The sequence below is a fragment of the Heterocephalus glaber genome, unplaced genomic scaffold (assembly GCF_053883595.1).
Source record: "Heterocephalus glaber isolate CG9 unplaced genomic scaffold, H.glaber_assembly_v1.0 deba00001457, whole genome shotgun sequence".
Classification (NCBI taxonomy): Eukaryota; Metazoa; Chordata; class Mammalia; order Rodentia; family Bathyergidae; genus Heterocephalus; species Heterocephalus glaber.
In genome coordinates this window covers 5,677,431-5,703,356 of record NW_028258305.1, presented here as the reverse complement: position 1 = coordinate 5,703,356, position 25,926 = coordinate 5,677,431, and the positions used below count along the sequence as shown (strand labels likewise).

Genomic DNA, 25,926 nt, shown 5'->3' with positions numbered 1-25,926 from the left:
AAATAGATGAAGAAAGCTTCATCATCTCTGGCTATTAGAAAATTGCAAATTAAACCAACACTGAGATTCAATCTTACTCCAGAAAGAATGGCTATTATCAAGAAATCAAATAATAAAAAATGCTAGCTAGCGAGGCTGGAGGGTGGGGAAAAAGGAACCTTTCTACAATTGTTGGTGGGACTGTAAACTAGTACAACCACTATGAAATCAGGACGGAGATTCCTCAAAAAATTAAACCAGAAAGTCCTTTTGACTCAGTTGTTTCCCTTCTAGGTATCTTCCTGAAAGAGTTAAAGAAGTATTACAGTGATACATGCATACCCGTGTTTATAGCAGCACAATCCATAACAACAAACTCTTGGAAGTGATGTATATGTCCATTAACAGATGAATGGATAAGGAAAATATTGTATTTATATACTATATATAACACACACTCTGCCATATAGAAAGGTAAACTTGAGTCATTTGAAGGAAAATGGATGCACCTTGAGACCATAATGGTAAGTGAAATAAGTCAGACATACAAGTTAAATATTGCATAGTTTCTGTTATAATGAGAAATCAAAAACACATATAAAGAACAAAATAAAAGATAGATAATAGGAAATAAGGAGATAAGTCTTTTGCAAATGGCAAGGGACCAAGAGAGGGAGGCAAGGGACCAAGAGAGGGAGGGAAGGGAGAGGGAGATAAAAGGAAGGGCATGAAAAAAGAATTAAGATGTGTTATGTACATGTACTACATAAAGAATGTGATCATTATATACTATAAACACATACTAACAAAAAATTTTAAAAAATTTTTTAATGTAAGACAAAAAACTCGGTGATTTATCTTCTTTCTCTGCTCCTGCCATGACTACCTTCCAAATACCAACTACTTTATAAAAGGTAAGAATACCCTACAACTATCTCAGATTATAATTCTAATTTTAGAAATTCTAAGATCTGAGAGAGAATGATCTCTTTGGCCCCCACCAACATCACACATCACTTATCAGACTTAGTAGAAGTAGATAATTATAGTTTCCACTTTTTGATCTTGTCCTTCTGTGTACTAGGCACAGGTATATGTATAGGGTTTCTAATAACCTTAGGATACAAGTACAATTATTCTTCACATTTTACAGGTGAGGAAACACAGACCTTACTTAATAACTTGAATAAAATCATGTGTTTAGCAAGTGGCAAAACTAAAATATAAACCCAGGTTAATCAGACACAAAATCTGAAGTTCTTTCTATTATACACTCCTTCTTCAAAATGCTACAGAATCCACAAAAGACAAACTTACTGTTCAGTCTTAAATTACAGAAAATACTAGAATTCATTTGGACTTTATTTCAAGGCTGTTTATTTTACATTTCAAAAATGATTCTTTTATCAATTATTAAAATTTTTATTTTCAATGTATTATCCCCTTAATTAAAAAAGGGATAAATGCCTTAAATCAGTGGTGGTGAACCTATGGCACGCCTGCCATAGCTGGCTGTTATCATTGAAAGTTCTAAAAGATTCACCATCACTGCAAATAATTAGCTCATACATATTTTAATACTATAAAGATTAATTCTTATATAAATATGCCTTCTAAATACCAAATATAAACTTCTAAAACTATTTGTCATTTCTTCCTTTCTAAATGCCATGTCATCTTTCCACTTTTCTCCATTGGCAAGCACTCTGGGAATGAGCTACATCCTCAGAGACCAGCACTTTGAGTAGCACAAAATAGGACACAAATTTCTTTAATTCTAGTTGTAGTATTTCTTTTATTTAAAGCTAGCAAGATAAAAAAGTTGTCCATCATAACGGGAGCTTAAAAGTGCTATTTCAGAATTCTGTCTTCCATTCCTCCTACTCTAACAACAGGATAGAATGAAAAGGTCTCAGAATATAAATAAAGTAAACCTAATTCTATAACTTACAAATATAAAAAATTTTTCTATGCCTTAGTCACTAAACATTTAGGTTGAGAAAAGTATTTCATTTGAATTTCAATGGCTTTTGGAATTCATGAATATTCTACTGAACTATTCTTTTCAAAGGCATGTTTTCATAATTTATTTCCTATTAAGATGCAATAAAAGAAACTATTTTTTAAGTATTTCTAAAAGTATCTGCATAGATTTATGAGATTTTTATTGGCATTTGTTTTTCTTTCTTTAAAATACTATCCTACCAGGGCACAGACTTGGAATGTGAAAACACAGTCTGGGAGCAAGTCTATCCGTAAACCCATAATTTTCATCAGATTTATGAATGTGTTCTTACTCAAGGAATACTTTTTATACTTGAAAATGTTGCCCAGGGGAAAAGTGAGCTCATTTTCATTTTCAGCTGTGAGAAGAACACTCATGACTTCCCACATCTCACCTCCCAACCCTGTCCTTTCTTCTTCAGTTACTGAGGAGGACTCAGCCTAATTTACCCGAATAGTCTTCCTAAGGCAAGCTTTCATACTGCCAGGCCATGCTACTAGAGTGTAATAAAGTGCTTTCTTCTCATTTTAAGAATCACGGTTGGAGGCCAGGGATTTAGCAGTTTCACCACCTGCTGCACAAGCGCAAGGACCCGAGTTTGATCCCTGGTACCCCCCAAAAAAAAAAAAAAAATCACAGTCGGTTATAGAAAGGCTCTAAAACCAAGTGTGGAAAAAGAACAGAGATCATAAGTTTTTGTTATCATTCAAGTTTTAGAAGATTATTGGTAAGTTTAAAGTTCTAAATTATAGATGTTGGCTTCTGAAATGTAGAACACTGTAAAGTTTAAAGAACTGTTGGATAACATGCAAAAGACTAGACTTGGAAAGCCAAAAGTATAGTAGAAATGTTATATTTTTAAATGAAGACTTTTTTGCTTCAAAATAATCTTTACTGTGAAAGTATAAAAAAACCCAGCATTTCAGGAAAAGTTGGCTTTCTGTACCTAAAATCTTTCTTATAAAATTAGCTGACACATAACAGAACTGCTTGGGAAATACAAAGCAATTCATCCTGCTAATGTATCCTTTCAATTAAAATTCCTTCAACTGCTATTTCAGGTTAGCTCTCAAAATTTTTCCTTTTTTGCACGCACAACTTTTTTTTTCCCAATGAACCAAAATGCTATTAGTTTATCAGTTAAAATTAGAAGGATTATAATTATCAGTAACAACAAAAATGAACTTAGGCTGGGGATGTAGCTCAGTGGTAGAACACTTGCCTAGCATGAAGGAGATAATGGATTTCATCCTCAGAACAGGGGAGAAAGAGAGAAGGACAGAAGAGGGGGAGAGAGACAGCCAGATAGAGAGGGAGAGAGGGAGGGAGGGAGACAGGGAGGGAGGAAAAAAGAGAGAGAGGAAGATTAAAAGAAATGTAGCTTATTTAATAACTAAATACAGCTTACTAAATAACTAAATCTAAATTCACACAAATGGTACCACTTAACCAGAATAAAGTTTTCCACATTAAAAAAAAAAGTCAAAGAGAAATTACCTTTTCTTGAAGCAACTTTGATGAAGCTGCATCACGATTACCTTTTCCACCAGCAGTATTAAAATGAGACCATGGTAAAACTGAATTAAAAGTTAAGGAATCATCCAAGGCAAAATCTGGTTTCATAAAAATCTATTAAAAGAACACATTTTCTTCAATTAGACTAAACACTTTCTTTATATCCATTATTCCTTCTAACATTACAAGACTATTAAGCAAAAATTAACTTAGATCTTAAGTATGAAGAACAAAAGCAAGTGATATTATTCACACAAAAATCTAGATCATAAAATTGTACAATGTTCAACAAACTAAAAATTCTCATAAAAAAATAGAAAAATGTTTTTTGCTTTTACCAATAGAGATGGTTAGTCCATTACTACATGCTCAAACTCACTAAGGTAGTCCCATTAGGCACATAACAAACAGAAATACCATACTTACCCTAAAATTTCCATATTATTTCCCACTGATAGTTTTTTGTCAAATTTCAATTTTCTAACTTATATTTCTATTTTCTCTTGCTCAAAATTCTTTCAAAAATTATTTTAAAACACACACTAAAATTTAAAACCAAAAATTTCAACTTCATGAAGAGAATGTTCATTTCCTCTTACATACTATATCCAGCTAGTCATTAAAACCTACATGTTATATTTCCTAAATATTCTTTGAATTCCCTGTCTTCTCTGTCTCCTCAGTGTTCATCATTCAGTTCTTCATTATCTGAGGCTTACAATAAATAATAATTTACTGTTTTCCCTCCCTAATCTATCCCATTTTGGTGTCAGAGGTACCCTTTTTATGTTTTCTTTTTGTTTTTGGTTTTTGGTTTTTGGTTTGTTTTTTTTTTGGTACCAGGGACTGAACTTGGGACTTTGTGCTTGCTTGGCAGGCGCCGGAACCACTGAGCTAAATCCCCGGCCCAAGAGGTACCCTTTTTAAACGTCAAGTATAATTGTCTTAACTTTCCTATTTAAAGCTCTCCTTGGATTCTCATGACCCACTGAACAAACAATCTAGAATGGCATCAAAATTCATCACATTTTTTGATCCCACTTATCTTTTTGGTATCTTATCACTCCCTCTCACTATTTACACATCACATTCTATCAGTACTCAACTATCTTCTCTATCTCCTTATGCTTAAATTTCTTTACACATCCTGTCTTAGAATGCCCCTTCCTGCCTATCTGGAAAACATGACCCAATCAAAAAGGTAAATATTTCTCTGGGTATGACACAGAGATTAATCACATTTACCTCAATAAATTATTTATGTCCTATTTCACAGAAATTATTAAATATATATCTCTCTCCCTATAGAGCATCTGTTCCGACACAATTTGATTTATAACTTCTTAATGATTGTACAACTACTACCAAGTATGAGGCCTAAAACATGGTTTAATCAATCGATTTATTAATCTTTATGCTGTATTTTATTTACTGATTCATTTTCGCTATATTCACAAAACTAGTATGACTATGATAGGGAAAATCTAATTAAGAACAGAAGTAAATTTCCTAATTCCTGCTTTAGAATTATAATGAAAGGTATTAACTAATTCAATAAATACCTATTAATTGTCTCTTACAGTAAGCACTGAGGGAAAAAAAAAGAACATAAATTACTACTCAGGTCGTATTCAAGGATTTTCATTCCAAAGAATGAACTAAAATATGTATATAGTCAACTCTCTTATTTAACTGAGCATCAAAAACATTTGAAAAAAATTACATCTGTACTAAACATGCACATTCTTTTTTCCCTTGTCATTATTACCTAAACAATATAGTATAACAACTATTTCCATAGCATTTATATCATATTGGATATTGTAAGTAATTTAGAAATTATTTAAAGTACAGAAGAGGTCATGTGTAGGTAATATACAATGTATAATGAACGTAAGCATCTGAGAATTTTGATATCCAAAAGGGGGGATGGTGCTCTGGAACCAATTCTCTGTGGATACAGAGAGACAATTATGTAAAATCTTGCAAGGGAAGAAGTGACAAATGCCTTGGGTGGAGGAGAGGAGAGAGTTCCGAGATAAAACATTATGGAAATCTGGCAAAGGGACCAGTCATCTTCAGCTAGGGAAAAAAAGTATACAGTACTCTTGTACATGCAAAGTTGCCATGGTAGCAGAAACTTGCAAAGCGTTACACAAGGGAAGATGACCAAAAAGTCCTCCAGGCTGAGGGAACAGTGCAAGTAGACCATTACACCAGCAAAAGCCAATGTGGCCAAAGTAAAAAATGTATAAAGCTATTTTTAATAGGCAAAAGTTAGAAGTGTGACTATGATAGAAGCAAATCATGAAAGACTTTAAATGACAGTATGAATTTTATTTTGTACACATCAAAGAATTTTGAAAATGATCTCCCTCTCAGTTTTCCGTTTCTTTCTCATCCTAAAGAGCAATTGTTGCAGACCTCTTTGAGAATCTGATGAATACAATGGACTCCCTTCCTAGCAAAAAATGCATGTATTATACAACTCTACAACATTTTTCATACAAAGAAAATATCTTTTAATAATTTTAAGGGGTAGTAAAATCAATAAAATTCTTTTTCAGAACAGGCTTAAGCATACGTTTCAGTGATGAGAAAGAGAATGACAATACAAAAGAGAAAGAATATTAAACATATGCAATTTTAATTTGCCAATTATTTTTTCACTTAAAAAAGAAAAAGAAAGGTGATACAACAAAGCCTCAGAAGAGGTAAAGTGGCCCAAATGTGAACAGTCAAATGAAAATTTATAAGACAAAATTAAAGGCCAAATATTAAAGAAGAGTATTCTCATTTTTAAGCTTTGTTACCTTAGGTACTTGATCCAGATCTGTCCTGGATTTATCTACAAAAAGAAAAACATGATTTTTTAAACTTGCTTTAATTATAGCTCCATAAAATACATTCAGTACAGTACTAGGTCACAACAAAATGACTTAAGTTTTTTCCTTCATCATGTATCCACCAATCCACTCACTGTGTGTACAGTAATAAGTAAAGGATAAAATAAAACATGTTTCAAATAATTTTAATCAATTGTTTGGTAGCAATAAAACAACAAATACATATCAAATCATTTTTCTGGTGATTTAAACAATTTATTTAACTGAAATGCCATATACTGACTTCCATTTATTTTGATACATTTTGTCCCCAAGGTGATTTAGAGGATCAAGCCAATATAAGTATTTCATAAATATTTGGCCATTTAGGTATACATCTGTACAATACCTCACATCTTTCAGCAAGAAAAACACTAAAGGGTAAAGACCTGACACAATTAACTGGGTATAATGAGAATCTACTCCAAATATTTGTTTCTCTGAGGTAAAGGCACCACACACCTGTTCAATTAAGAAAACCATCCTTACAACACAGGATGATTTTTTATTTTGAAGTAGACATTAGGGCATTCAGCTGCTAATTAGGTGCTGCATGGCAGAGCTACATCCCCAGCTTATGCCATGAATTCATAGGGAATAGGTTCCAACAACTCACTCGGGCTCCTTCCCATTGGTTCTCACAAAGTGTGCTTCTCTGAGTGGGGAAGACTGGTGCTTCAGTTGAACCCAGGTACCTTTCTCTTTGGCTTCCTTCTTTTTCTGATCATTTTCCTTGACCCGTTTCAGGAAGCTATCTCGACTCTTTGAGTGTTTAATATGCTTAATACGCACATTAATCCTCTTGGCAAGTATCTTGCCCTTAACTTGCTTGTTTACAACAATGCCAACAGCATGCTGGGTAACATTGTAGATTCTTCCAGTTTTGCCATGGTAACATTTGTGTGGCATTCCTTTTTGAACAGTACCCATTCCCTTGACGTCTACAATATCACCCTTTTTGTAGATTCTTATGTATGTGGACAAAGGGACAACCCCATGTTTTCTAAAAGGCCTAGAGAACATATACTGGGTTTCCCTTCTCTTTCCCTTTGTGTTCGTCATTTTGGCAAATTACTGGAAGATGGTGGTTCCGGCTGAAAGGCCATTTCAAATCTTTGTTGTTTAATTTTTTTCAATTTTTATCTATCTTTGCAGGTCTGGGAACTAAACTCAGGGCCTTCTCATTGAGCTACATCTCCACTTTTTTTCCTGTTCTTGATTTTGAGACAGGGTCTCAATAAATTGTTAAATTGCCCAGGCTGGACTTAACCTTGGATCCTCCTGCCTCAGCATCCCAGAGTGCTGGGATTACAGGGGTGTGACATCACACCCAGCTTCAACTCTTTTTTTTTTTTTAATAATATAGAAAGATGGTCTTCTTAAATTTTGGTGAAATTAAGTATTATATATTAAGAATTAAGTTAAGGGGCCGGGTATTTAACTCAGTGGTTCTGGCACCTGCTTTGCAAGCGCAAGGTCCCAAGTCCAATCCCGGTACCAAAAAAAATAATAATAATTAAATTAGAAAATGAATTAAATTCTAAAACAGAAATACTGTTTTGATTGTTTAAAATACATCCTATCCCATCCAGAGTTTCTTATGATCAAAGACTTCTATATTCCATATCAATTTTCTTTTCAGACACCTTAATTTATATCACCTACAGATTTATCTATAAATGAACCTGCTTTACCTTCAATCCTGCCAATCCAGTCTTACATAAGTTACTTCCAGTCCTTTACAAAATTAACCTTTCTATAACTTGGCCTCTGTTCCCTCCTACCTTTTCTGTGAACTCTGTATCTTTCAAACTCTTTCTTTTTACTAATTATTTTAATCTCTGCATATAAATAAGTTCAGTTCTCTTCCACTTGAAGAAAAAGAATAAAAAAAAGAACAACAGTGACAAAAAGGAAAAGATGAAGCACAGGTTGAAAACTAGGCTGAAGCAAGGCAGCCAACTCAGGTGCAAAATGCAACAAAGTACTCATGCTCAGGGTTAGGTAAATATGTACCTCTGTTGCATCATCTATTCCTGGCCATGAAAACACATTCTTCCACACTGTACTCTCTAGCCAACACACTGTAATCTTCAAGTCACATCCCTACAAGTAATCTATATTTCTTTCTCTTGTATTCAATGCAGCACCGAGGTTTCCATAACCACTACTCCAATCTAAATACTCTCCCTAAGATCTCTTAACGGACAAATCCTCAGAGACTTCAGTGTGCAAAGTGATTCACCACAAAGTATTCTAACACTGTAAACTAATCATTTTTCTCTGAAAATCTCACTACTTTTCACTTCTAAGGTGGAATTCTCTCTTTATCCCTTAAATGTGATCATAGAGTTCTATCATCTGTCCTTTTCTTCTAAGTATTCACATCTCCCTTGGGCAATCCCATTCATGTCCTTGGATTCAACTACCATGCCACTGTCTAGCATATGATCTATGATAATGTTTACCATACCTATACATATCAGTCTATATTTCTCTTTCCTGAGCTCTAGGTTGCTAACCTGACTATAAACCTGCAATTAAACTGGTCTCCATCTGCTCCAAAATTTGTCCTTCTATTCTGCCCCTCTGACTGAATCACACCTCTCAACACCCAAGCAAGAAACTGGGAGTCATTTGTAAATCATCTTACTCTATTACCAAATTGGTCATTAAAACTTATGCCTAACCTAGGCTTGGTAGTGTATGGCTATAATCCTAGCACTCTGGGAGGCTGTGGCACAAGGATCACAAGTTTGAGCCCAGTCTGGGCAACTTAGGGAGATCTTGTCTCTAAATAAAAAAAACTAAAGGAGGGCTGGGGATATAGCTCAGTACAAAGACTCTGGCTTCAATCCCCAGTACTGCAGAAAGAGGGAGGGGGGAGGGCAGTAACTCTGTACTGCCTTTAGAAAAAATAAAATTCCTTAGCATGGAATACAAGGCTCTTTAATGATCAGATAATCCCTGGGTATAGTGTCAGCTTCATCTCTTACTCTCAGGAGAGCTAATATACTAGACTCTTGGAATTCTTTGAACTCCTAAGTAGTTTTGGGAGTTCTTGCTTGACTTGATGGCTTTCTATAAACTGTTCACTTTTCCTGGAATACCTTTTCTCTTGCATAAATTTTCACACTAGTCTATAACACGGCACTTCATCAACCCTGGGAAGATTTCTAGAAGTTGGTTAGGAATGCTATGTGTACATCCTTACCACACTGAACTTACTGTTTAATACACAGTGATGTAATTACTGGTTTATTTCTTTAACCCTACTCAAGAGGCCATCAGCTCCTTGAGAACCAAGACTACTACTTCTTTATTTTTAATTACAAAGTACCAAACACCAAAGTATTAAATATTTGTCAAGCTGAAGGATTACACTACTGTCCAACCTATGATTTTTCTCTTAAAAGCTTTAAAAATATAGTAGGCTCTAAAATTGTTATTAGAAATAAAAATTATACATAACAGCATATAAAATTTAAAAATTAAAATTGCTCATTAATATGAATATTATGCTTTATTATCTACAATAATACATATTCATACCATGAGTGTGTAAAAGAGTCCTGTCAAAGGTATCTTTAGGAGGACAAATATTCTTGCATCTCTCATGAATCTTCTCTCTCTAATTAAAAAAAGAACAGTTAAATAGGTAACACGATCAATGTTAAATAGAAATATGAGTATTCTAAGCATCTAAATGTTTCACTAAAGAACATAAAAATATGTCATATTACTTCCATAATTTTAATATTAAATCACTAGCCTTCTGAATTTAAATATAAATAACAAGTGTGCTTAATGAACCAGATAACATTCTAAGATCTATATATACAAAAGATTTTTTCCCATTCTAATAGATATGTGGTGGTATCTAGTTTTAGTTTGTAATTTGTGGTTCTGTATAAAAATATCTGCTAGTACTAAAAATGAATCAGATACTGAATAATGTTAATGCCAATAGTATAACCATATTCAGCCTATCTCTAAATCATAAAAAGACCAATGTAATCAAGTAAAGTAAAATCAGCTAAATTCAAATCAGGCTTGTGAATGAGAAAGCATAAGAGGCAATAGTTATAAAAATATAAATAAGTATTGAGCCAGGCACAATGGACTGCACCTGCAGTCTTAGCTATCTGTGAGGCTGAGGCAGGAGGACTGCTTGAGCCTAGGAGTTCAAGGTCAGCCTGGGCAACACAGTGACACCCTGTTACAAAAACAAAAACAAAACAAGAACAACAAAAAAGAATCATATATATATATATACGCATATGTCTGTACATAAAGTACACATATGTGTACATATGTAATTAATATATATCTCCTGTACCACTTCAACTTTTTAAAAAAGAAACTCTAACTAGGATTATTTGATAATAGCTACTCACTAAAAATCTAAATATGAATGAATAAGCCATCTCAAATGGAGAACTATACTAGCTCTTGCTTTCAGACTGAGTTTAAAGTAACAGATTGAGTTACAATCATATCTGGATATATTAAGGCTATGAGCTACAGAGAGAATGCTCATTAGATTGTGATAAATGAGAGAAATAGAAACAGTTCTACTCTACTAATTTCTCAAATCTCAGAAGTCATCTGGGCTTTATAGGACTAACAGAACTACTTTTATTCTTGGTAGGTAGGGTATGTTTCTTATTGAATCTTAGTACTAATAGGAATGTGTAATTCTGAAAAATCACTACAGAAAGAGAAATATATTATCTAAGGAAAGAATTAAACAACCCAGGATATTAGAATTTGTTTGAATAAAAAAGAATACCATAGGTTGGTCAAAAATTATTCATCAAAAGTCTACACCCAATCAAACTAAAAATATTTATATTACTATTCACCTGACTTAACAAATTTCAACATTCAGTATTACCTGAGAGATTTCCTGTTGATATGCTGTAAAATGTTCCTTGCTGATCTGTGGGAGGTAGTATGAAGGTATGACTTCTGTATCTACAAAGTCCAATCCCCATGTTTTTGTGAAGAAGTCCGATTCTCTTTTTGCTAATCTAGGATCATTTAATGCTGCTGGGAGATTTACTTTGGAATGATATATAGTCCATCTATGTTGATCTGTAACTAGAGATGGGGCAACACATAAACTACTTGAATCACCTGCAAAAAAGTAAAAAGGAGAATTCTGTAAGTTGATTCTATGTTTATAAGTACATTCTAGAAAAATACAAATGTGTAGATTCTGTTTTACCCAAACCAATCAAACTCTTTCTTCCATGGTAAATTATTAATAAAAATCAATCTGATCAATAAACTTCATCTTCCACCATCAATTGTTAAAGGAATGAAAAACTTGAACATGGTAAAGGATATGCAAAATCTGAGAGCAGCAGTTGTCAGCTGGGGTGGATATACAGAAAATCTTTTCATTAATTCCTTTATTAAATGTACAATTTCTCTATCATTCTTTTCAAAAAACAAAAATACACCACATTTTTTAGAAGTGGCCTTCTTTTAAAACTGCATTATGGTGGGCACTCCTGGTTCAAATATCCTTTGGCTTGTACTCAGGTGGCATTAACCAGAGAGAAAAGAAAAACTACAGTCTATTGCATTAACCATAGAGAAAAGAAAAACAGACTCTCAATTCTCGTTATTTGTAGCAGTTTTGTTCTATAACGTCACTGTGAACAATCAGGAAATATAGTACTGACTAACTGCTCCTAAATGAAGTAAATAGTAATGTTCTTGTGAGCTTCAGATTACATTTTCAACAATCAACAGATAACTATTTTGTGTATGTTTCTGTTTAAAGACACCTTATTTTCTGTGTAGCGCTGATTTATTAACATTGAACTCATGGCTAACAGCATCATAATCCATGCCTGAACAATACTTATTCCACACATGGATTTTCTCCATAAGGCACATCACAGCTTTCTTGCATTTAGGAATACAATACAGAACTTCAGCACTATGCTTGGGGGCCATTTTAAATAGCAAAATCACCCACAAAAAGCACAAACACGTAAAACATGTGGGACTAAACAGATCACAAAAAGGACATTTTCACAGAATAAGAACTGAAACAAGAAGGCAGAGAACTGCTTATGCAATCACAGATGAGAATACGTGGTCAAACAACACAAAAATTTTGCTGCTCTGCATGGGTCCACAAATGAGCACAAAAGAATATGAGTAATGATTTGGGGGTTACAAACAGGAGAATCTGTAATGACTAGAATCTGCAAGCAAGAAGGACTGACAATACTATGTTTTAACTGAACATCTTTCAATCTGTACCTTCTTTTTCAATACTTTTTCAGCTTATATAAGTCACTTCTTTTATAGAAATGCATAAAAAAGCTATGTTCCAATTTCCCAATTAACTTATTTCCAAATTATTTCTCTTTATTTTTAACATTGTAAAATTTACTATTTTAAGGTCAGTTTATGAAACTTGACTAAAGATAACACAAATCAACAGTAAAAATGCTAAGAAACAAAGCATTACCTGTGGGTTCCTTGGGACACACATCTGGCAGTGACTGCACAGGTCGAATGTGTTTTGCTGACTCTACCTCCTTTTTAAAGAACACATCACTGCTGCTTCTTTGAGGCACTGGTGAAGAACTGTGGCTTGAAGCCATTGCATAAAATCACCACTCAGCTAAAAATGAGTAAGAAACACATACTAATTAAGACACGTTATATGAACCAAAATCCATCTATCAGTATTATGCACATTACTAATTTTCTTTCAAAACCAGAAGGCTTTTTAAAAATCCTTCAAAGTATAGGTATGGAATTTGAATGTTTGCTGTTAATTGTGAAAGCTACTCATAATATTTAGTTTGCTATGAAAGTTATTTGTCCCTGGTTGTTAAAAATTCTTACCACAATTAAATATCCTCAGTCTTTTATCCAAAGTACAGATAACAATCCTGTACACCATATATTAAAAATGAAATACTCCATCCAACAAGTATATATTAAAAATGAAACACTCCATTCATTCAACAAATATACAGTAATAATTCATAAGTTGGTTTTTTTTTTGGTACCGGGGATCAAACTCAGGTCCTTGCGCTTGCAAGGCAGGCGGCGGAACCACTGAGCTAAATCGCCGGCCCAATTCATAAGTTTTTGAAGTATGTCTGCCTGGGTTCATATCTCATCTTTACTCACCAACTGCATAACCATGGGGAAATTTACATAACTTTGTGTGCCTTTATCAGTAAAATGGAGATGAAAAAAGATGCTATCTCATAACTATCTTAATAATTATAGGAACTGATATATGTAAAACATTTAAAATAATGCCTGCCTCAATGTTAGTGTTCACAGATGTTAGCTATTATAATTATTTTTTAATACATGACTGCCCATAGTAATTAACGATTTAAAATCATTGTAATGAAATTAGAAAAGAAGTGCCATTCTTCAAAAGACTTACAATTGCATTAAACCATAAAGACAAACATGAGTAAAATACATATTGACCTATGTTTACATTTTTAGTAAGTGCTGAAAGAATTTGTGGGGCTAAACAAAATAAATAAGTTTACAGTATCAGACTTTATAAAGACTTTATAAATGAAGTAATACTAAAATTGGATACTGAAGAAACTCTATTATTTTACTAATGAAATATGTAGAGATCACCTAGTCTAAGTTCTCTCATCCTAAAGATAAGTACAGCAAGATGCAGAAAATGTACATAGTTAGCAAGCTTGGTTTTTTTAAAAAAAAAAAAAAAAAAAAAAAAAGCCAGGCTGGGAAATCAAGTGAATAGGAAAATAAGAGTGGGAAGTAAGGAAATGATCTATAAGGTTAGTATCCAGGACAAACAGCTCATCCACTCTACCTTCTTTCTAGTTTGCTAAAAAGCTAAATTTAACATTTTCCAGATTTTCTTGCATATCTAATCTCAGTACCTTCAATGCAAAGGAAACACAACCAATTATACCATTTACTTAAACAAGCTGCTGTTGGGGGACATACTAGCACATACCTGTAATCCCAGCTACTCAAGAGGCTGAGGCAAAAGGAATGCAAGTTTGAGGCCAGCCTGGGTAACTCAGACTGTCTCAAAATAAAATTAAAACAAAACAAAACAAACAAACAAAAATAACTGGGGTTAAAGCTCAGCAGTGGTGCAGTCCTTGCCCAGCACACACAAAACCCATGGTCAATCCCCAGTACAAGGAAGGAAAGAGAAAGAAAGGAAGGGAGGGAAAGAAGAAGGCAGGTGTTAATAAAAGAGTCTATGCATAGGTATAGGCGAAGACTTTATGAACAAAACGCCGATACTACAGGAAATATTACAAAGAATCAACAACTGGGATCACATCATATTAAAAAGCTTTTGCACAGCAAAAGAAACCACCAACACAGTGACGAGAAATTCCATAGAATGGAAAGTTTTTTTACCAGCTTTTCCTCAGACAAAGGATAATATCTAGAATATAAAAGAACTCAAAAAGTCAGACTCGCCAGGCTTGATGGTGCACGTCTGTGATCCCAGCAATGGGGAGGCTGAGGTAGTACGGCTGAGACTTCAAAGCCACCCTGGGCTATGTAGTGCATTCATGGCCAGCCTAAACTGCATAGCAAGACCCTGTCTCAAAAAAAGGCAAACAGGGGATCGCAAGTTCAAAACCAGCACGGGCAATTCAGTGAGACCCCAGTCCCAAAAATTTGGGGGCTAGGGATTTAGCTCAGTGGTGCCGCACCTACCTGGCAAGCACAAGGTCCTGAGTTTGATTCCCAGTACTCCCCCCAAAAAATCAGACTCCCCCAAATTCAATGACTCAATCCAAAAATGAGCATCTGAAATGAATACATACTTCTCAGATGAAGAAGTACAAACAGCTAATAAATATATGAAAAAATTTTCAACATCATTGGTCATTCAAGAAATGAAAATTAAAACACTTAGATTCCATCTCATTCCAGAAAGAATAGCTATCATCAAGAATTCAACCAATAACAAATGATGGCAAGGCTGTGGGTAAAAAGGAACCCTTGTCCACTGTTGGTGACAATGTAAATTGGTACAACCAATATGGAAATCATCATGGAGATTCCTCAAAAAAGTAAAACTAGAGGTTCCATTTGACCCAGCTATTCCCCTTCTTGTTATCTACCTGAAAGAATTAAAAGCATCATACCACAGCAACTTATGCACACTTACATTTATAGCTGCATAATTTGTAATACCTAAATCTTGGAAACAGCCCACATGTCTATGAACAGATGAATGGATAAAGAAAGTGTGGTTTTTATATACAATGGAGTACTACACCGCCAAAAAGAAGGATAAACTTGAGACATTTTTAGGTAAATGGGTGCACCTTGAGAATATAATTTTAAGTGAAATAAATCGGATACACATATTTAAATACTGCATTGTGTTTCTTGTGTGAAAAATTGAAAGGGTAAATATGGACCCAAATAGATGATAGATATTGGGAAGTAGGCAGAAAATGTTCAAACATGCAGGAGAACAAGGTAGGGGGGAAGGGAATGGAAGGAAGGGAAAAGGATAAAAAGAACAAAAGGAAAAAACTGAAATAAAGGTTTTATAAATGGGAAGAAGGGTTGAAAGGAGGGTATGGGTATGTGGAAAAAGAGAAGAATCAAGATATGTCATGTTCAGGTAAAAATTCCATGTGATGAATATGATTATTCTATATATCAAAAGTATACCAATAAAATTAATTTTTAAAAAAGAAAAGAGTCTGTGAAGGAAAGGTTACAGACCTATCTGCTATAGACCTACCTTTAAGTTTAAAAGAAACAGAGAGAGGGCCAGGGATTTAGCTCAGTGGTTTCGCCGCCTGCTGCACAAGCACAAGGACCCGAGTTCAATCCCCAGTACCGAAAGAAGAAAGAAAGAAAGAAAGAAAGAAAGAAAGAAAGAAAGAAAGAAAGAAAGAAAGAAAGAAAGAAAGAAAGAAAGAAAGAGAAATAAGAATAAGGTTTAAATAATAACATGAGGAAACAATCATACAAATTAAGAACATGAGACATTCTACAAGAAAGCTAGCCTGGCCCACTGCTCCTGGTCCAGAGGAAGCGGCTTCTGGGCCACCATCCAGCCCATGCCCAGCCCAGAGGAAAGGGCTTTTGGGCTGCTGTCCCTCCCACCACTCCCGGCCCAGAGGTAGGGGCTTCTGAGCCGTTGTCCAACTGCACCTGGTCCAGAGGAAAGGGCTTCTGGGGCACCTTCGAGCCCTCCACTCCTGGCCCAGAGGAAGGGGCTTCCAGGGTGCCATCCGACCTGCCACTCCTGGCCCAGAGGTCGGGGCTTCTGAGCTGCCATCCCAGTCCCACTGCTCCTGGTCCAGAGGAAGGGGCTTCTGGGCCACCATCCCTCCTGCCGTTCCCGGCCCAGAAGAAGGGGCTTCCAGGCGACCTGCGTCCTGCCGCTCGTGGCCCGTCCCACCTCTCCTAGCTCAGAGGAGGTGAGCCATCTGGGTGCCAACAACACACACCCCCCTACCCCTGGTCAAAATGAGAAGACAAGAAAATAAGTCTCAAAACCAGACTCCCAGATCACCTACAGCAATCCCAAAGGGAAATGAGATGGAACATCCTGATACTCAACCACCTGAACCCACTGAACTGGCAACAAAAGGGGATCTGAAAAAAATGAAATCAGAAATAATTTCTCAGATAACAGCAGAGATTGTGCTCCTAGTGCAAGACATGATTAATAAATCTACAGAGGAGCTGAGGAACATGATGGAATCCCAACATAAGAAACAAATGGAATCCATAAAACAGATGCAAACAGATTTCCAGGAGATGAAAAACTCCACTGAAAGTCTACACAGCAGAATGAGCCAATGTGAGGACAGAATTTCAGATAAAGAAGATAAGATTGCAATTAATGACCAGGAAAAGAAAAATTGCTTCAAAATTGTAAGGGAACACGAGAAATCAATCCAGCAGCTGCTAGACAATGCAAAGAAGAATAACATAAGACTGATTAGAGTCAAAGAAGAAACAGGAGAGAGTGCAGACAACATTTAAAAAAAACCTCTTCACAGAAGTAATGGCAGAAAACTTCCCAAGCAGGGAAATAGAACTTGATATACAGATAAGTGAGGCATATAGGACTCCAAATAGCCTTGATCAAAAAAAATTTACACATAGGCATATAACTGTTAAGATTTCAGAAACTCAATAGAAGAAGAAAGTTCTACAAGCAGTTAGAGAAAAGAAACAAATCACATACAAAGGAAAGTCCAACAGAATCACAGCAGACTTCTCTACACAAACCAGCAAGGCAAGAAGAGCTTGGAGTGACATATTCCAAGACCTAAAAGAAAACAGCCTCCAACCCAGATTGATGTACACTGAAAAACTATCTTTCAAAATTGATGGAGAAATAAGATACTTTCATGACCAAGAGCACCTTAGGAACTTCGTGAATACCAAACCAGCACTCCAAAAAATTTTATGCAATATCCTAGGAACAGACATTAAGGATCACAAGCCCAGGAAGCAAAGCAGAATGAACCCATCTGGCAAGACAAGAAATTAAATGTAAAGGGGGAGAACCCAACAAAAAGTCATGGCAATGATAAGTCAATATGTTTCAGTTATAACCATTAATGTTAATGGTCTCAATTCACCAATCAAACGAAATAGACTGGAGAATGGGTCAAGAAGCAAAATCCAACAATATGCTACATACAAGAAACACACTTAATTCAAAAAGAAACTCATAGACTGAAAGTTGGGTGGAAAACAATACTCCATGAGACAGGAATCCCCCAAAAAGCAGTAATAGCTATCCTCTTTGCAGATCAAATAGATTTTAAACCAACACTGATTAAGAGAGACAAAGAAGGACACTACATCCTTGTAAAGGGAACAATCCAACAAGAAGAGATGACAATCATAAATATCTATGCACCAAACACTAGTGCACCCAACTATATAAAACAAATACTTACGGACATGAAAAGTCATACATGCACTAATACAATTGCAGTGGAGGACCTCAACACCCCACTGTCACAAATAGATAGATCAACTAGACAAAAAATAAGTAATGAAATACTAGAACTCAATCGAACTCTTGAACAAATGAACTTAACAGATGTTTACAGTCTTCCACCCCACAAAATCAGAATACACATTCTTCTCAGCTGCACATGGGTAATTCTCAAAAAAAGACCACATACTCGTGCATAGAACATGTTTGAGTAAGTGAAAAGGAACTGAAGTAATCCCCTGTATATTATTAGACCACAGTGCAATTAAATTAGAGATCCATAGCAAAAGAAACTGGAAAAATTTCATAAACACGTGGAAATTGAACAACACACTTCTGAATAACCAATGGGTCACAGAGGAAATTAAAGAAGAAATCAGACAGTTCCTTCAATTAAATGACAATGACAATACAACATATCAGAATCTATGGAACACAATGAAAGCAGTCTAATGAGGGAAATTCATAGCAGTGAATATGCATATTAGGAAAACAGAACAAGCTCAATTAAACAACCTGATGCTGAACCTCAAGCTTCTAGAAAAAGAAGAGCAGGACAACCCCAGAGCTCATACAAGGGAGGAAATTATAAAGATCAGAGGAGAAATCAATGTAATGGAGACTAAGAGAACGACACAAAAAAATCAATGAAGCCAAGAGTTGGTTCTTCGAAAGAATCAAAAAAATTGAAAAACCCTTAGCCAAACTTATCAGAAAAAGGAAAGAAAAGGCCCAAATCCATGCAATTAGGAATGAAAAGAGTGAAATTACAATGAACCCAGCAGAAATCCAGAGGATCATCAATACCTACTTCCAGAACCTATACGCCAATAAGATGGAAAACACAGAAGAAATGGACAGATTCCTAGATATGAATTCCCAAAGTTGAAAGAAGACCTAAAAATTCTGAACAACCCAATATCAACCAATGAAATTGAAAATGTAATTAAAAACTTATCACCAAGAAAAGCCCGGGCCCTGATGGCTTCACTGCTGAATTCTACAAGACATTTAGAGAGGAACTGCTGCCACTACTGTTTAAACTCTTCAATGAAATTGAAAGGGAAGCAATACTCCCAAATTCATTCCTGGAAGCAAGCATCACCTTGATCCCTAAAGCAGAGAAAGACCCAACTGAAAAAGAGAACTATAGGCCAATCTCACTAATGAACATAGATGCAAAAATCCTTAATAAGATGCTGGCAAACAGAATGCAGAAGACCATCAAGAAGATCATACACCCTGATCAAGTGGGATTCATCCCAGGGATGCAGGGATGGTTCAACATATGCAAATCAATCAATGTAATACACTATAGCAATAGAGCTAAGGACAACAACCATATGATTATCTCCATAGATGCAGAAAAAGCATTTGACAAAATCCAACATGCATTTATGATAAAAACCCTACAAAAAGTTGGAATAGATGGTCTCTACCTCAAACTGATAAAAGACATCTATGAAAAACCAACAGCCAGTATCATATTAAATGGTCAAAAACTGAAATCCTTCACACTAAAATCAGGAACAGGACAAGGATGTCCATTATCACCACTCTTGTTCAATATAGTTTTGGGAACATTAGCCACGGCAATTAGACAAGAGAAAGAAATAAAAGGAATAAAGATAGGAAATGAAGAAGTCAAACTGTCATTATTTGCAGATGACATGATAGTCTATATAGAAGACCCCAAGAACTCCACCAAAAATCTTCTAGACTTAACCAAATTCAGTAAAGTAGCTGGATACAAGGTCAACACACAAAAATCAATAGCTTTCCTCTACACGAACAACAGACTCACTGAGAGAGAAATAGAGAAAATAATTCCTTTAACAATAGCATCCAAAAAACTGAAATACCTAGGAATCAACCTAACGAAAGAAATCAAAGACCTCTTTTCTGAAAACTATAGCACTCTGTAAAGAGAGATTGAAGATGATATCAGAAAATGGACACACATCCCCTGCTCCTGGGTAGGAAGGATTAATATAGTGAAAATGGCCATACTTCCAAAACTGCTATATAGATTTAATGCAATTCCAATTGAGATCCCAGCAGCATACTTCATGGACCTTGAGAAAACAATCCAAAAATTCATTTGGAACAAGAAGAAACCCAGAATAGCAAAAGCAATTCTAGGTAACAGAGACATGGCTGGGGGTATCACAATCCCCAACTTGAAACTATACTACTAAGCTACTGTGAGAAAAACAGCATGGTACTGGCAAAGAAACAGACGTGAGGACCAGTGGAACAGATTAGAAGATGCAGAAACAACTCCAGACACACTCAGCCATCTGATCTTCGATAAAGGAGCCAAACACCCTCACTGCAGGAAAGATAGCCTCTTAAATAAATGGTGCTAGAAAAATTGGGTTTCAACTTGCCAAAGATTAAAACTAGACCTATATCTCTCACCATGCACTAAACTAAAATCAAAATGGATTAAAGATCTAAATATTAAAATAGAAATGCTGAACCGTCTGGAACAGAGGTTAGGTAGAACTCTTGAAGACATTGGTGTAGGAAAAGATTTTATGACCAAAACCTCAGTTGCCCGTGAACTAGCACAAACAATCAACAAGTGGGATCTCTTCTTATTAAAAAGCTTCTGCACAGCAAGAGAAACCACCAGCAATGTGAAGAGACAACTCACACTGTGGGAAAAAAATCTTCACCTGCTTTTCCTCAAAGGTCTACTATCTCGAATCTATAAAGAACTTAAAAAGATCAGACCTCCCAAATTTAAAGACCCAATTTGAAAATGGGCATCTGAAATGAACAGACATTTCTCACACAAAGAAGTAGAAATAGCAAATAAATACATGAAAAAAATGTTCAACATCACTGATCATTCTAGAGATGCAAATGAAAACAACGCTGAGATTCTACCTCACTCCAGAAAGAATGGCTGCTATCATGAGATCAACCAATAACAAATGCTGGTGGGGCTGTGGGGAAAGGGGAACCCTGCTTCACTGCTGGTGGGAGTGTAGACTGGTGCAAGCACTGTGGAAATCAGTATGGAGATACCTCAAAGAACTAGGTCTGGAAGTCCTCATTTGACCCAGCTACCCTGCTGGGGATCTTCCTCAAAGAATTAGAAGAATCATACCACAGTGATATATGTGCACCCATGTTCATAGCAGCACAGTTTGTGATAGCTAAAACTTGGAAACAGCCCAAATGCCCATCAACTGGAGACTGGATAAAGAAAATGTGGGGTTTTTTTTATAAAATGGAGTACTACTCAGCCATAAAAAATGAGAAATTAGAGACATTTATAGCTAAGTGGATGCAGATTGAGGCGATACTCTTAAGTGAAATAAATAGGACACACATGTATAAATTCTGAACAGTTTCTCTGGTGTGAGAAACTGAAAGTGTAAATAAGGACTAAATGTATAATAGGTAATGTGAAATAGGAAAAAAAGGGGCAAAGGGGAAGGAAGTGGGAGGGGTAGGGGAAAGGAAAGAAGGGAATGGAATTAATATGAGAAAATGGAAAACTAGGAACAAAATCTTTGTAAATAGCGAGGAATGGAAGGGTTGAAGGGAGGGCTGGGCAAGGGTGAAAAATAAGAACCAAGATTGATTATGTAAATGTGCAAATTTCCAATGATGAATGTCATTATATTGTATACCTAAAATGTACCAATGATTAGAATGAATAATTGATAATGCAAAATAGGAAGAAAAGGTCCAAAGGGGTAGAGATAGTGGGAGGGGCAGGGGAAAGGAAAGAAGGGAAAGGAAAAATGATGAGAAATGGAAAAAATGGAAATAAAGTCTTTGTAAACAGGGAAGGGTGGAGGTGAAGGGAGGGTTAGGAATGGGGAAAAAATAAGAACCATGGGCCGGGGATTTAGCTCAGTGGTTTCGTCGCCTGTTGCACAAGCACAAGGACCCGAGTTCGATCCCCAGTACCAAAAAAAAAAAGAACCAAAATGCATCATGTAAAGGTACAAGTTCCCAATGAGAAATGTAAATGTGTTGCATACCTAAAATGTACCAATAAAAGAATTTAAGAAAAAAAGAAAGAAAGAAAGAAAGCTAGCCTTAGTCACTTAGTTGTTTTAACAAATTAAGAACATGAGACATTCTACAGGAAAATTGGATCAGTTAGTCATTATACCAAGGTACAAAATTATTCTAGATTAAAATAAAGAGGCAGCAACTAAAGCAAATTTGTTAGGCTTGACTGAATCCTGGTTCAAAAAAACAAAACAAAACTGACTTTAATATATTCTTGGTACAACTGGGAATTGTTGACTATGGATTATATTATTAGATAGTATTTTGGAATCTTTAATTTTCTTAGGGAATTAATGACATTGATTCTATGAGAAATGTCTTTACACTTAGCACAAGAATAACAAAAGTAAAAGAAAATAAGTAAAAAATTTTAAGTATTCAGAAGTGAAATATGATACCATCACCTGCAACTGACTATGGAATGATTCAGCAAAAAGTATAGACAAAGCAAATGTAGTAAAATGTTTAAAACAGTCTATAGGGACTGGGGATTTAGCTCAGTGGTTCCGCTACCTGCCGCGCAAGCGCAAAGTCCCAAGTTCGATCCCTGGTACCAAAAAAACCCCTAAAACAATCTATATAAGTATGTTTTTTTATTTTGTTTTCTATATTTGTTACATTTTTAACAATAAAATTTTGGAAAAAAGAAACTACACATTTGTCAAATATTAAATGGTGCAAAATGTAAGTAACCAAGTATAGAAGTATCCTTTGCCATATTTTTGTTACCAAAACACTGTGAAGAGTACAAAATATATATGAAATAATGAAGGAGCTTTATGTCGCTTTTCAAACTGACTCTATTACAAGAGAATGGAGCACACTGTCTACCAAGACATATTTGCACAAAGGCTGGTATAATGCAAAATATATTCTGGATTTTTCTTCTGCCCAACCTCCAATTATTTGACCAAGGTATATCTTTTCATTATCTTAACTGAAAATGTCCTTTTGATAAATATGGATAAGTTTAAGCTTTGTTTACAAAAGGCATCTGCTTCACCTATTTTCTGCTAAAAACAATATGTTGAATCTCAGAAAGGCTCTTTTTGTTTTGGTATTTTTGGTACCATGGATTGAACTCAGGTCCTTGCACTTGTGCAGCAGGCAGTGAAACCACTGAGCTAAATCCCCGGCCCTCAGAAAGGTTCTTTTAACAGGACAGTACTTATCAAAAAGTAAACCCCAAGAAAGTTATGTATTAATGATCTAAACTGAATCTTTTTGTATCTTTGAAATGTCATCATTAGAGAGTAACTGAAAAGCATTATCTAAAACATTGCTTGTTCGAATTCAGGCCACAAGGTAAAATAATATTCTACCACCTTTACATCTAATTCCTGGCAATGAACTGGTTTGTTTTGTTTTGTTTTATGGTACCGGGGATCGAACTCAGGTCCTTGCGCTTGCGCAGCAGGCGGCAAAACCACTGAGCTAAATCCCCGGCCCTGAACTGTATTTTTTACTTTCAACATTTTACCCCAATTTTTACTGATTCTACTAATAGTTTTTGTTTTGAGATGTAAAGTATTTTATTTGTAAATAGTGATCTTTAAAATCTGCGTCCACAAATTTCCAAAACCTGTAACATAGTATACTTATATTGGGGTTCTCACTAAAAGAAAACCATGTGATATTTAAGCCTGTGTGTCGGATTTATTTCATTTAACATTATAGTCTCAAGGTGCATCCATTTTCCTATGATTCAAGTTTATCCTTCTTTATGGCAGAACAGTACTCCATTATGTATAAAACATTTTCATTATCCATTCATCTGTTGATGGATATACAATATAGGCTGAGTCTAAAGTTTAGCTATTATGCTTTATGCTGCTATAAATATGGTATGCATGTATCACTATACTATAATATCTTTAACTCTTTTGAGAAGATACCTAGAAGGGGAAAAGCTGGGTCAAATGCAATTTCTAGTTTCAGTTTCTTAAGGAAACTCCATACTGATTTCCAGAGTGATTATACAAGTTTACATTCCCACCAACAATAAAGAAGAGTTCCCTTTCCCTGCAGCCTCTCCAACATTTGTTATTATTTGATTTATTGAAGTTAGTCATTCTTTCTGAAGTGAAATAGAAACTCAGTCTTGATTTAACTTGCATTTCTAGAATGGTCAGCAATGTTGAGTATTTTTTCATGTATTTACTGGCCACTTATACTTCTTTTCACATGCCCATTTTTTGATTACGTCTTTAAATCTGTGGGGTCTAATTTTTTTTTTTAGTTCTTTATTTATTCTAGATATTAATCCTGTCTGATAAGCAGCTGGGAAAATTTTTTTCCCATTCTGTAGATTGTCTCTTCACTTTATTGGTAGTTTCCTTTGCTGCGCAGAGGTGTTTTAATTAGACGTGAACCCATTTGTTGATTCTTGGTATTATTTCTTGTGCAAGGATTCTGTTCAGAAAGTCTTTGCCCTACACCTATGTCAAGTGTTTTACTTATTTTGTCTTCCAGCAGATTGTTTCTGTTCTAATGTTTAGATCTTTGATCCATTTTGATTTTAGTTTTAGTGAATGGTGAGAGCTATGGGTCTAAGTACAAAATTTAGTGTGTGCATATCCAGTTTTCACAGCACCATTTGTTAGAGGCTATCTCTCCTCCAGTGATTGTATTTTGCCCCTTTGTCAAAGATCAGGGAGCTGAGTGTGCCTGGAGTTGTTTCTTCATCCTCTGTTTTGTTCCACTGATCCCCAAGTCTGTTTTTTTGGCCAATTCCATGCTATTTTTATCACTGCAGCTTTGTAGTATAATTTGAAGTCCGGGATTGTGCTCTCTCCTGCATTTCCCTTGTTGCCCATAATTGCTTTTACTATTCTAGGTCTTTAATGGCTCATATGAATTTTAAGACTGTTTTCTTCAGTTCTGTGAGAAATACTGTTAGTATTTTGATTGAGATTACATTAATTTGTATTAACAGTTCGGGCCATTTTGCCTATATTGGTTCTGCCTATCCAGGAATAGGGGATATCCTTTCATTTTCTGATATCCTCTTCAAACTCCTTTTTCAGAGTACTTCAGTTTTCATTGTAGAGGTTTTTCATTTCCTTGGTTACTTTAATTCTTAAGTATTTCATTTTTCTTGGTGCTACTGTGAAAGGTATTTTTCCCTAATTTTTCTCTTGGTGAGTTTATTATTGTGTACCGGAACACTACTGATTTTCAAGTGCTGAGTTTGTATCCTGCTTCACTAATCTGTGCTATTAATTCTAGGATTCTTTGAGGGAGATCTCGGGATCTTCTATGTAGAACATTATATCATCTGTAAACAATGAAAATTTATCTTCTTCTTTTCTTATACATATCCCCTTTCTTTTGCCTAACTGCTCTAATGTTTTGAGAACTATATCAAACAGAAGTGGTGGTAGTAGACACCCTTCTCTTGTTCATGATTTTAGAGGGAAAGATTTTAGCTTCTCTCCATTTAACATGATGCTGATCCTTGGGGTTTGTTGTAGATGACTTTTATCAGATTGAGATAAATACCTTCTCCTGTATAC

The 25,926-nt window shown here is 35.3% G+C and overlaps 1 protein-coding gene and 1 pseudogene across 15 annotated transcripts in view; both read right to left on the bottom strand.

Moving 5' to 3' along the window:
- Vps54 (VPS54 subunit of GARP complex) overlaps positions 1–25,926 on the bottom strand; it is a 203,874-nt gene that overhangs the window by 110,522 nt on the left and 67,426 nt on the right. For 12 of the 14 annotated variants that reach the window (XR_015453079.1, XR_015453080.1, XM_087216325.1 and 9 more), the window contains 5 exons: positions 12,878–13,033; positions 11,282–11,523; positions 9,937–10,015; positions 6,313–6,347; positions 3,482–3,613 (listed from right to left, as the gene is read on the bottom strand). Coding sequence is in view for 12 of the 14 variants with exons in the window: in XM_087216325.1 (XP_087072451.1) it covers positions 3,482–3,613; positions 6,313–6,347; positions 9,937–10,015; positions 11,282–11,523; positions 12,878–13,013 (624 nt within the window). In the remaining 2 variants the exon portion in view is untranslated. The remainder of the gene's footprint in view (positions 1–3,481; positions 3,614–6,312; positions 6,348–9,936; positions 10,016–11,281; positions 11,524–12,877; positions 13,034–25,926) is intronic. The other 2 variants (XM_087216326.1, XM_021262549.2) reach the window with 1 other exon arrangement.
- On the bottom strand, positions 6,373–9,824 carry LOC147826924 (large ribosomal subunit protein eL21 pseudogene; annotated as a pseudogene). The gene has a single exon (XR_015453081.1). The product of XR_015453081.1 is annotated as a large ribosomal subunit protein eL21 pseudogene (transcript).